A 12,894-nucleotide genomic window follows, 5' to 3' on the forward strand; every position below is an offset into this window, starting at 1 on the left:
CCAAATGTGCAAATCTCTTACTTTATATCAACGTCAAATTTTTTTTCACATGATGAGAGGATTATAATGTAATGTCAGTTTTGGAGAGTTTTGAGGTGCAATTTCATTGAGCATTTACTGGTCTGGAGAGAGGGAAGCAGATTGCTTTTTATAAGATTATTATTTTTACTATTTCCTTTTGATAACCTAATCAGGTACTCATATTGAGTTGAGGTGCATTGGGCAGACGGAAAGGTGTAGCTGTCGGTGTCTGCCCCCCACCAATTCCTCCGCATACTGTAATCCGCTTCTTGGCAGGTCTGGGGTAACTCTGGGTGTTTTGCAGACTTTCAAAATCCCTCTCTCTCTCTGCTTCATCCTGATTCCAAATACTACATATAAGATGAGGTGATAGAGCATGAATTGCTAAAGCAGCATGGGGGTTAGTCTGGCTAATATGCTGGAATGGATTACTTTTCATGGGCCTGAAGCTGTTCCTACTAGGAACTGAAGAGCATATAATGGTCCCTTGTAAAACTCCCATGCAATTGGACATGTGTGAGGTCCTGGAGCTTTATAATTCTGAAACTAATTAGCCTCACTTTCACTGCTTTAACCCTTTGTCCCTCACACAGAGACCTGTTCATGAGTACAATACATCGACTTGCAGTTTTATGATTAGCGTGTCTGCTTCTGCACTCAGATTAAGTGCCCTAGGATATTAGACGTGTTCCTCTGAGTGAAGTCATCAAGAAAAGAAAACCCTCTTTGTGACCTCTTCACTCTCCCCACAGCTCCCCACAATTTACTCGGCCTTCATTTCCTTTTATTCTCACATGTTCTCCCTCTTTAACAGTGGCGTCAACATAAACTCGTTCCCCTTTGGACATCTCACGGCTCTTGTAAATGTAAAGGGATATAAAGAGTATTTCATCCTGTAAGGTGTATATCATTGGATGATGTCTGTGAGTGAGCGCCTTTCTGAGAGCTGTTTGATTTGGTGTGCCTGGGTATTTGTAAATGTGTGGTCATGTACATATCATGTGGATCAGTATAAATAGTCTACCTCATGTCTCGACATTAGAAAGAATTATTTACTGTGTTTCCTATGGCTGCTTTATACTTAACTTATGATTCAGTGGAAACACAAATAAGAGGACATTGGGGCTTTTATTGTGGCGGGTCAAAGGGGACTTTTTTTTCCTTTTCTTTTTTCTCCTGAGAAACAACCAAACAAAACTTTTCATACATTTTTCCAGCTGCTGGTAACTAAAATAACAGATGTTAATGTCTCATTATATATGCATTAGCTTACTGGCCACCTTTATGCACACGCAGCCATGTTATGTGAACAGCCGTGCTGTTTCCCTGCTGCTTATTTGCACAATATTGAGTTATTCAAAGCCAGCAAAAATTGTGACCGCAGCTCAAATATTACGCTCGGAGCTGACACCTTAACGTGCCACCGAGGCTGTTGGAGGGATTACCTCATACTAAAGAAGGTGATTCTCGAAGAAAAACATGCTCACTTTTCTCGCCCCTTCATACACAAGCCCTTAGACTCACTACAAACTGTGTTTCGTAACTGCTGTGCAGACCTTCTCTTCTGTCTTTCAATAGACTTTGTGCATTTGTTTTTCTTGACATCTCCAGGTGCATGTATTTCAACTACAAATCCGCTAAGGGCATTAACACTCACTTGTCTAGACTGCAGATTGATTAATAAACCACAAATGTATAAACTGAATTTGAAAAATCTTCTCCCTTTTCTCTCTATTCCAGGGTTGCAATGGCTGTTGTGCCCATTTTCAGCTCCTTTCTCACTCTAAGGGAGCCAATCTTTCATCTCATTGACTTCCCCTCACAAGCAGAGGACTTGAACAGGATTTGGGCTCTAGCTGTGTGCCTGAGATGACTATTTTAAGGATATCCACTCTTAACTGACATCACACAGAGCCAAAAGTGTAAAGAAGCGCCCTTGATAGTATCAGAATGTCTCCTCTTTCCAACCTTTGCTTGTTAAATTCACAAAAAAACTGGGCTGATAATGGAAGAGATCCTGGGAATAGGACCTGGGTAAGACTTGTGGGTTCATGGTTGGAGTTAGGAACGGTTATGGTAATGGCTGTGGCTACGGTTTTTCAGAATGGGATGAATCAGCTAAAATATTTGGTCAGGTTTTAAGTGCCGTTCTCCCTGTGAGGCTTGTGGTTTTAACCAAACTATTTAACCGCTATAGGCCTTGGTTGTTCTTGAACCATTTGGTGTTTTTTCTTTCTTTCTTTCTCTCTTTTTTATGAAAGCCGGCATAATGCCCTACATGATGTTAAGGTGATGAGTTCTCCACTCAGGGAGCGGCTCAAATGTTCACCACAAAAACAATCACCTCCTCTTCCCCCCATGACACAGAACCCTCACACTCAGTGTACCTACTGTAATCTGTCTGTGCCACATGGTTTAGGAAATGTCTGGCGGTCTGGTCCTGCATATGCACAGCTTAGGGGAAATGGAAGCAGAGTACCTTGGAGCTCACCTCCTCAGCGCTGATTATATTAGAAGGTAGATGCAGCAGTAAGGGAATTGTGTCTCCTCGTCTGTCTGAGCAAGCCACTTGAGATGCTTCTGAATTTGGGTTTGGAAGATGCCGAGTCTGCTTTGGCGGCTCAGAGCCTGCGTGGATTAAGGTTTTTGGCTCGTTTTAAGTGATGTCCAATGCATGTTCAAGAAAGGTGATTACCTAAGGGAAATCTATGCTCCATTTGCAAAGCTGCGGTGAAAGAGATGCAAACAAAATGATCTTGTAATTATGACTCCATATGCTATCATCATAATCATCTGATAATATTAACACAGCTAATAATCCTCTCGTTCATACAGTTATGTGGAGAATGCGAGTACGCCCCACAGGTACTCTTGGCTTTTCTCAGAAATGATATGATGATGAGAGATGAAGTGCCCTTCCATAGAAAACCATCAGAGCATGGCTTAAAACGGCCACAGGGAGGTGCAAAGCTGCAAAAGATAGATATAAAGCAGAAGTGATGATCACTTCTGTAACAAAATGAATGAGTGGTGCCCTTTCACCGTTCATTGCGACACTCTCTTTTATTTCTTCGTTAATGTTCCTTTTGTGCTCTGTCCTTGTGTGTTTTTGGCTCTGTTGCTGTATTCTGTCTTTTTTCGGTCAGATCTGTTTTGTATAATGCGTCACCCGTCCTGCCAGACGAAGCTTTCGCGCTGTAACTTTGGATCCTGCTCGTTGTTTAATGGTTGAAAGAGGCTTTCATTCATCATGAGCCCCCTCCACTCCACGTTCAGACTTGGGGTTTGTTATGATGTGTTTTGAATGGAATGATTTCATGTGAAAGTGGGTGAAACTTAACAGGTTTTCAAGTATTTTTAAGCCACCCTGTATAACTGCTTTCTAGAAGTCTTCTGCTTTCTCATGCGTACCAAGAGTGTGTGTTCTGTTACGTGGGTGTTCTTGTGTGAGAGAGAGCTCGTATGAGTCCAGCGGTGACCAGACAGACGGGATTGCATTTTTAACATCCACTGCAGACCTTTTCTACAAATTAAATACTTGATAAACAGATTGCAAAGGTCTCCCAAGTGCCTGTCTGTGACTTGTCCCTGTTCGTGCACAGTTTCTGTGATGCCTTGCAGAATGGTGGGCATCCAGAGCTGCCTGTTAAATTGCATCTGCACCAAAAACCGCAGACCCCCATACCAGACGAGCTCCCCTGCCAGCCAGCCAGAAAGTCGGCCAGCGACCAAACGGCGTCTTACCAACGCGGCTCTCTTTTTCTCCTGTTTATTTCTCTTAACATCTTTTTCTGCGCTTTCGTGATTTCCCATAGATTACATTTTGATTTGAACACTTATCGAGAGGTCGTTGATTCTTCCTTACAGCATAAGCAAGCATAAACCACAGACTAATCATAATTTGTAAAAGGAACCCCAAAAATTCCCCAAACACTTTGATAAATTGCTCTAAAACAGGAATTGAACAATCTAGCTATGCAATTATTAAACAGTCACAAAAAAAAAAAAAAAAACACACAGCAGGAGAAAAGCTGTAAAGGAGACCTGGAGTCAGCACATATGGTGGCAATAAACACACCTTTTTTTTCTGAGCATCTGTGATTTAAAAACCACTGTGAATACCCCCAATTACTCCTAATGATGCTGCCAATTAACAGCAATGTGCAATTTTCAGATTAGCAAATGTCAGTTAGTGTTGGCGTGTGCTTTCAGAGTGATCGCTCTTCTTGCTGTTGAATGCAGAGACTAACAAGCTTCAAACTCACAAAATGAACACGACAAGACAGGCATTCATAATAAAAGAAGAGATTTGTGGATGCCATTATTTATTTTTTCATGTAACTACACAGGATGCTGCTATAACACACTGACCGGGAGCCTTATATGATTCATAGTGACTGAGACCTGCTATAGCATGGCTACAGTGGTTCTGAATTCTACTTGTGCTTAAAATAATGACCCAAAGTTATCAAAGTAACTGTCAGAAATCAAACCAGCCTCCAGTGCTGCCACTAAGCCCTATTATTATTCTGTTCCCTAAATGGATGATGAGCCAGTTTAAAGAAAGCAATTCAAGGCACATAGTTTTTCATGGCTGTGCGGTGCATTGTCTTGTTCTTTCTGAGTTTTTAAGCACGACATGGTTGGCATTTAAAAACAAGCAGCGTGAGCCTGAAATGACATTTTGCATGTCACACCATCACAAAATAACTCCTGACAGTCATCTGTTCAAAGACAGCTGATTAAAAGAGTTCACGGGAGAGTTGCAGTGGAAACAGGAGTCTTTAACATGCTGCTTGAAGCCAGCACACCTACAGTCGCTGCTGGTCAGCAGTCTGATTGTGGTTGTGAAAATGAAGAAATGAAAGTTACGCAGTTGCCAAGTGCCATCTAAACCAAACACAGCCTTAGACTATGCTGAACAAATACTATACTGTAATAACTGTATGTTATTTTTGTGCCTAAATAATGTGTTTGCTCATGCTTCAGAAACCTGAAGTAAATTCATTTAACAGCCATTACCAATAAATGTACACTCACGGAGCTAAATTCTCGCATCACTTAAGTGATTTTCTGAATGTCTGGCATTGTAAAATGTTCAGTAAGATGGACCAAAGAGTGAAAGTGGGTTTTATTTTTCTGTGTCCTCTCTCTGTTCCCTTCAGTTCTTTGCGTGTGACACCTAAAGCCTGGGATGCTGTTGACCATGCTGCTGGCTCCTGTCTCTGTGCTACTGATGCTTGTGGTGCCTGCTTTTGCCGGAGGGTACGCCCCCATACCCCACATGAAGTACATTCAGCCCATGATGAAGGGGCCTATTGGACCTCCGTTTCGCGAGGGCAAAGGACATTATGTTGGTGAGTAGTTCCTGTGAGTATGTCATATGTAGCCCTTTTATGTCTCATTTGGTCCTCTAAAAGCAGTCTAATAGGTCCCCTCACACTTTACTGATTGGTCATTTAGGTCATTGGAAAACGCTGATAACTGCCATTTTACAACCTCCGTTCCAAAAAAGTTGCAACACTGTATAAAATGTAAATCAAAAAAACAGATTGTACAGATTTGTAAAACTCATAAAGTTGTAAAGAAAAGCATCTGGACTTCTTTAAGTTGCTTGAAGACGTTTCACCTCTCATCCGAGAAGCTTCTTCAGTTCTAAGGTCAAATGGTGGAGAGTCCCAGATATAAACCTAGTGGGAGTGTCCCCCCACAGAGGGACAAAGGACCCCCTGATGATCCTCTAATCGCCTGAGACAAGGTGTGAAACTGGGCGTGGGTTCCAATCAGCCAGAGTTTTGGGTGAGCTCATTGTGAAACCTGGCCCCAACTTATCATGCGAATTCCTGAGGTCAGCTAGCCCAGGATGTGAGTGGGCGTTAAGGCGTCTGGGAAGGGATCTCAAAACTGGATTATAGATGGCAGAGAGTTGGTGTCGTAAACCCCCGCCTCTGTTCAAAGATGGTCGCTCACAGTGGACATAAATGGCTTCTTTCACTCCTCTTTCAAACCATCTGTCCTCTCTGTCCAAAATGTGAACATTGGCATCCTCGAAAGAGTGTCCTTTATCCTTAAGATGCAGATGGACAGCTGAGCCTTGTCCTGTGGAGGTGGCTCTTCTGTGTTGTGCCATGCGCTTGTGAAGTGGCTGTTTGGTCTCTCCAATGTAGAGGTCTGGACATTCCTCGCTGCACTGTACAGCATACACCACATTGTTAAGTCTGTGTTTTGGAGTTTTGTCTTTCGGGTGAACCAGTTTTTGACACAACAACATTGTCATCCCCTATGTAGCCGGTGTATCAGAAAAACTCAGATTAATGCTCATCGTGCAAAGAACTCAACATGGTCCAGAAATGCTGCCGACTTCTCTGGACCAAAGCTCATTTAAAAGGGACTGAGGCAAAGTGGGAAACTGTTTTTTGTTAAAACAAATCAGAAAAATTAATGTGTTTTTAGAAAACATGCATCCTCTGCACTAAAGAGGAGAGGGACTATCCTGCTTGTTATCAGTGATCAGTTTAATGGCCTGCATCTCTGTTGGTATGGGGGTGCATTAACACCTATGGAACTAGCAGCTTGCACGATGCTCGATGCTGAAAGTAAAATACAGGTTTTAGAGAAACACACAGTATGCGCCCGTCTTGATGACGTCTTTTTCAGGGAAGGCCTTGAATATTTGAGAAAGACAATGTTGAACTGCATACTGCATCTGTTACAACAGCGCAGCTTTGTAGTAGAAGAGTGCGGATTCTAAACTGGCCTGCCGTCTGTCCAGACCACCTTAACAAAAAACACAACAAAAACCCAGGACTGTTAAACAGCTAGAATCCTCTATCAGGCAAGAATGGGACAACATTCCTTTCCCAAAAGTCCAGCGGTTGGTCTCCTCAGTTCTAACTCATTTATAGACGGTTGTTTAAAGAAGAGAGGATGCTATACAATGAGAAACACTGCGCTGTCCCAACATTTATGAAACGTTTACCTGACATCAAATTCAAAATATGACCTTAGTATTTTCTTAAGATGGTACATTTTCTCGGTTTATACATTTGATGTTTTCTAAAAGTTTTTTTTTAAATTTAAATAAAATATGGGGTTTTGAGATTTGCATATGATTGCATTCAGTGTTTTATAAAACACACATTTTACATTTTACACAGCATCCCACCCGTTTTTGAAACTGGGGTTATGAACTACCTCCATAAAATGTAGCCTTATGTCTAAAGCACCAAATCACATGAAGCTCTGACTGCACATTGTGTGCTAAAATCGCTCGTCTTACCAACTGGATATCACCATTTATTACATATCCCCCAGGAGAGAATGTAAAAAAAAAAAATCTAGAAAAGATTAAATCAGTTCTAATCTAACTCGAACTACACCATTCGCAAGGCCAGTGGCACCATAATTAAAAGATATAGGGCATAATAGAGCATCAAATTGGAATATGTCATTGGTCTTTGCTGGAATTCACCTTTCAGTAGGTGTCACCAGAACCACGTTTTTGCACTTGGTCTGACAGACAGGCTAATAAGATGACAACTGTCCCAGTCATGGCAGACAAAAAAAATCAAAGACCTATACAAGGAGTGTATCTCAGCTAAAGGCATGCTTTGTATAAATAGAATTGAAAAGAATGTGGCAGAAGTTGGATTTCTGATATATGTGGTACATTGAATATGAGCTTGCTGCCACTGTGTGGTAATGTGTCCACACTGCATTACTAATGAAATTATTCAGTCCTCTAATGGAGCAGCTGACTGCCTCTTTTCCACAGTCGGCTAAGACAGCCTGACTTTTTGGGTTGGCTTAATATCTCAAAAAATAATGCCATATCATTATCTCTGGTTTGAGGCACCTAATTTTTCTTCTGTGTGTGCTATATTAACGGTGCTGTAAAATGTTATATGTTCAAGTTTTTCCTAACAACCTAATCTTCTGACTGCTTGTGCTCCCCATCCTATCAGAGGGACTGCATTTATTTAAATGTAAACATTCATAAATGTACAATACTACAGTGTGCACAGTGCATAGCATGCTTTTACTACTTTGTTTTAGATTTTATAGCTTTTCTCAGTTTTGTTGGCTCACTTCTCAAACAAACAACAGTTGAAGTTAGCAAAAAATAATTAGAGAAAGTCTTGAATGAATGAAATGAAAGAGAAACAGTGAGAGCATTTAGCATTCTCAGCACAGCTCCCTACAGTGTGAACAGGTTTTGGCTGTTTAACACTTTTTGAAGTAGGTTGTGTCTCAGTTGAACAGCTTTATTCTCCAGAATTATTTCTGTGAGTCATCTGATGCTGTGTAATAAATTTAGTTGTTTTTTTTTAACTCTGCGATCCCACAGTTGATTAGTGAGAAGTGACTTGAGCACATCAGAGTTATGAAAATGTGTCAACATGAAGGACCAGGTACTCAGGTAAACATTTTACAGAGGAAAGAGGATGCCCATAGATAAGACATATGGAGGGATAAGCCCCTGTGTGAGGTTACTGAGAAGCTGTGGCACTGTGGACTAGTTCTGTTCTGTGCACTGCTCTATAAATTGTCTGTGTTTTTTTTCTCTTTACTTTGTTGTGTGACCACTGCAGGAAAAATAAAATCGCTCTCTAAAAGTACATGCAAATGTAAGTGCTCTTTTGCATTACAAAGCAGCATGTAAAGCCTCTTGTGCTGTTTATATCAGCGTAGTATAGCATTCACTTTGATACACAACAGAAGTCAGTTACCCCAGAAAATAATAGTCTGGTACGGTGCAGTTCTTCTGAATTATTTTGGCATATTTGTCTTAACATTTTTGAAATTTCTTTTTTTTTTTTTCATTTCACATAACAGCTCATACATGTAGCAAAACAACCCACAAACAGCTGCATCTCATCCCAAACATTAAATTATGTGTCAAAATTAGGGAGCTGTCAGTAAGTAAGTTTTAGCCACTATGTAAATTATAGTGGTCAAAATGTTTACACACTTTGTCAGATTCTGAAATGCTGAAATCCTCATCTTCTAATTTCCTAAAAGTCTTTTCATGCAAGCTGTCACAGCAAATTCTTACTGTACCAAACCATTTCCTCCTATGGTCACACAATACACTAAACTACAGTAAAAAAAAAAAACAAACAAACAAAAAAACCTTAATATACACAACACTATATAGAACAAAATATGTAGCATAACAATAGCAAAAAAGAAAATATTATCCTGCTATGTGCAGGAAGAAAACAGCTCTGTGGATCACTATGCAGCCTGTCAGTCCTTTTTCTTTGGCCTCATATTTTCACAGACCTCACACATTATGCTATCCCTTGCAGTAAAACAGCAATTGTGCTAAGTCATTTGCAAACACTAGCAATGATCTTTCTGGTGTGCTCAATAGCAAACTGCTTGAAAATTTTAGCTGTCTGTAGGGGGCAATATTGGTCCATGGTTCCATTAGGAATGCCATGAACTATTTCTGGAAAGTGTTCAAAGGCCTGGCAAGGGTGACATTCTAGGGATGAACAGGATGCAGCAAACAGGAAACCACATCAACCTTAAACCAAGGTTTAAGAATAACAATTCATATGACTAAAGGACTAAATGGATCAGATAGGGCAAGCTCATCAAGTAATAGACATTTTGCAATCAACCTCAGTTCTATTTGACAAAGATCTCCTTGTTATTAGCTAACATTCACCATTTAATCAGACTTGGAGTGCAATAGACAGGAACTGTGTTGCTAAGTAACTGTGTTATTTGTTTTTTTTTCCTGTTTAAGCCTGGCTGTGTTGCACTCCACTGTTATAGGAAAGATTAATGACAGAGTTTACAACCTGTGGCACACTTTTAATGCTGTTTTCCTCTATGGTTCAAAATCAAAAGTAAACTCCAATAACCTTAACAGGAACTCCAACTGAGTCAGTTAGGACAACATCAAAGGTAACTCAGTGACAAGTGTTTGTCACTTGTGATTACATAACAAGTGGTGGACTGGTGACCTTTCCAGAATTTAGTCTAATAGAGTACCTTCAGACTGGGTAATATTCAGCCACTCACAGCACTGATAAAGTAAAAGAAAATGAAATGGAAATGAATTATGCCACTGATTAAGATATGACTTTTCAGTCTCTAAACTCATACTGAAGTATGCAAAGTATTAATTTCTTAGATAATAATCATGTAATATATTTTGTGTATTTCTCGAATTTTCAGTGTTTCTTGTATGTAGATAATTAATTCTTTGATTTCACAACAGAAGAACACAACCAGCCTGGTTTTATGCCTTCTCTTTGTAGTACTAGTTAAACTCTTATTTAAAAAATTACCCAGTATTTTTACAAATGAAAAATTTCTTCAATAAAAAATATCTTTTGATTCAAACAGTTCTTTAATGATAAACTCACAGACACTTGTTGATTGAAAAGATGGATAGTCTGTCAGTTTCCATAACAGCTAAGTACAAAGTAGTATAAAGTAGTCTAGAGAATCTTATCTATTCTTCTCAAAGAATTCAACTAATTGTATTACAGATAGTTATTAAAGTCCAGTCACCATAGTAGTGTGGATTGAGATGACATCTTTTCTCTCGGACATCAGCAATTTAAAAAAATACTTACTTAAAGTACTTAATAATAATGATGATGATGATGATGATGATGATGATGATGATGATGATGATAATAATAATAATACCTGTAACAGTAGTCCTAACAACCTGTACATATTTTTTCTAGATATGCCACCCATGATGGAAGTGAAGGGGGAACCCGGCCCCCAAGGGAAACCAGGACCAAGAGGTCCCCCTGGACCACCAGGCGTTCCAGGGAAACCTGGACTGGGAAAGCCTGGTTCCCAAGGCCCACCAGGTCCTCAGGGACCTTCAGGCTTTACGGGAATTGGTAAGCCTGGACTTCCGGGACTCCCAGGAAAGATTGGGCCAAAGGGGATGCCTGGGGTTAATGGTGAGGTAGGCCCTCGTGGTGAACCAGGTCTCCGTGGTCCTCCCGGGCATCCTGGGCTTCCTGGCCCAGCTGGACTGTCCTTGAATGGGAAACCTGGGCTTCCAGGTATGAGAGGCCCCCCTGGGGTCCATGGCGAGCCAGGAATAAAGGGTATAGCTGGCCCACCAGGTGATCGTGGGCCTAAGGGCGAGAATGGAAATGGGAATCCAGGGCTTCCAGGTCTAAGGGGTTCTCCTGGCCCAAAAGGGAGTATTGGACCACCTGGTCCTTCAGGTATTGGCACACCAGGACTAAAAGGTTTGCCTGGAGTACCTGGTCCTAAAGGTGATAATGGACTCCCAGGTGATCAAGGACTCCCAGGAGAGGCAGGGCCCCCGGGACTACAAGGTTTGCCAGGGCCAGTTGGGTTGGGGAAGCCTGGGCTAGATGGACTTCCTGGAGCACCAGGTCCACAAGGTCCAAAAGGTGAATCTGGGGCCAGGGGTACTCCTGGAATGCCTGGAACTAATGGCTATGGAAAACCTGGTCCAAATGGACTAAAAGGAGAAAAGGGACATGGTGGATTTCCAGGTCTCCCGGGGGATAAAGGAGAACAAGGACCAACTGGACCAGTTGGGAAGCCAGGACTTGATGGACAACCAGGACCATCAGGACTTCAAGGTCCAATGGGATTGCCAGGAAAACATGGAATACCAGGACAGAAGGGAGAGCTCGGGCCCCGGGGTCCTCCTGGACTGCCTGGCCTTCGAGGTGACCAAGGCCCCAATGGACACTCTGGAAAACCTGGTATGCCTGGGGAAAAGGGCATCCCTGGGCCCAATGGTCCTATCGGAAAACCTGGACCTAAAGGTGAGGCTGGGCATATTGGCCCCCCTGGGAATCCTGGTATAACAGGTGCCCCGGGGCCTAAAGGGGAGTCAGGGTTTATGGGAATTCCAGGCCCCAGGGGCCAGTCGGGCATTCCTGGTCTTCAGGGGCCCATGGGTCCCATGGGTCCACAGGGTCCCCCTGGCCTAAAGGGTGAACAAGGACTTCCAGGGCCTCCAGGGCTGGGCAAGTTGGGTGAGAAAGGTCCTATAGGTCCCCAGGGTCCTCCAGGGAAACAAGGCTCCCCTGGACTTAATGGCATACCTGGGCCTCCTGGCCCTCCAGGACCCCCTGGGCCTCCAGGAAATGGCCATACAGTTGTTGCAGGGCCAGAGAGTTCAAAGTTAGATGGGGGAGAAATTCCAGATGACAGAAAAGGCCCTGCATATAGTCAAGTTCCATTGTCTGCCTCTGTGGCACCAGCCTTCACAGCTGTCCTTACCACACCATTCCCTCCTTCAGGCATGCCAATCAAATTTGACAGGACCCTCTACAATGGGCAAAATGCCTACAGCTCTTCTACTGGCATATTCACTGCTCCTTTATCTGGTATATACTACTTTGCATACCACATGCATGTAAAGGGAACTAGCCTGTGGGTAGCATTGTATAAGAACAATGTACCAGCCACTTACACATATGATGAATACAAGAAAGGCTACATGGACCAGGCATCTGGTAGTGCAGTCTTAGAGCTGAAGGAGGGTGACCAGGTATGGGTCCAGATGCCTTCAGATCAGGCAAATGGCCTATATTCTACAGAGTACATCCATTCTTCCTTCTCAGGATTCTTGCTCTGTCCCACATAACCCTATCTTTTCCTTAAAAGATGTTGCTAGATTGGCACCTCAGTGCAGCCCTTAACCTAAAATACCTGCAGCCATTATAGAAACACAAAACCCATAAAATACTCAATATTATTGCCATAGTCTTTATCTGTCTCGCCCTCAACAGCACAAGCGAAACAAAAACTTTGTGAATGAAGTGAGTTTTTAAAGGCAGGGGAAGGAATTTCATACTGTGTTCTTTATTTCAGTGTCCTTCAAATGTGTGTTTTAATTGTGTT

General features: G+C 42.1%; 1 protein-coding gene across 2 annotated transcripts in view; it reads left to right on the forward strand.

The window, feature by feature from the left end:
* col8a2 (collagen, type VIII, alpha 2) overlaps positions 1-12,894 on the forward strand; it is a 49,519-nt gene extending 36,625 nt beyond the window's left edge. For both annotated transcript variants that reach the window (XM_026156040.1, XM_026156039.1), the window contains 2 exons: positions 5,187-5,378; positions 10,734-12,894. In XM_026156040.1, coding sequence (XP_026011825.1) covers positions 5,216-5,378; positions 10,734-12,637 — 2,067 coding nt within the window. In that variant the 5' untranslated portion in view covers positions 5,187-5,215 and the 3' untranslated portion in view covers positions 12,638-12,894. The remainder of the gene's footprint in view (positions 1-5,186; positions 5,379-10,733) is intronic.

Source organism: Astatotilapia calliptera, chromosome 22, assembly GCF_900246225.1.
Source record: "Astatotilapia calliptera chromosome 22, fAstCal1.2, whole genome shotgun sequence".
NCBI lineage: Eukaryota > Metazoa > Chordata > Actinopteri > Cichliformes > Cichlidae > Astatotilapia > Astatotilapia calliptera.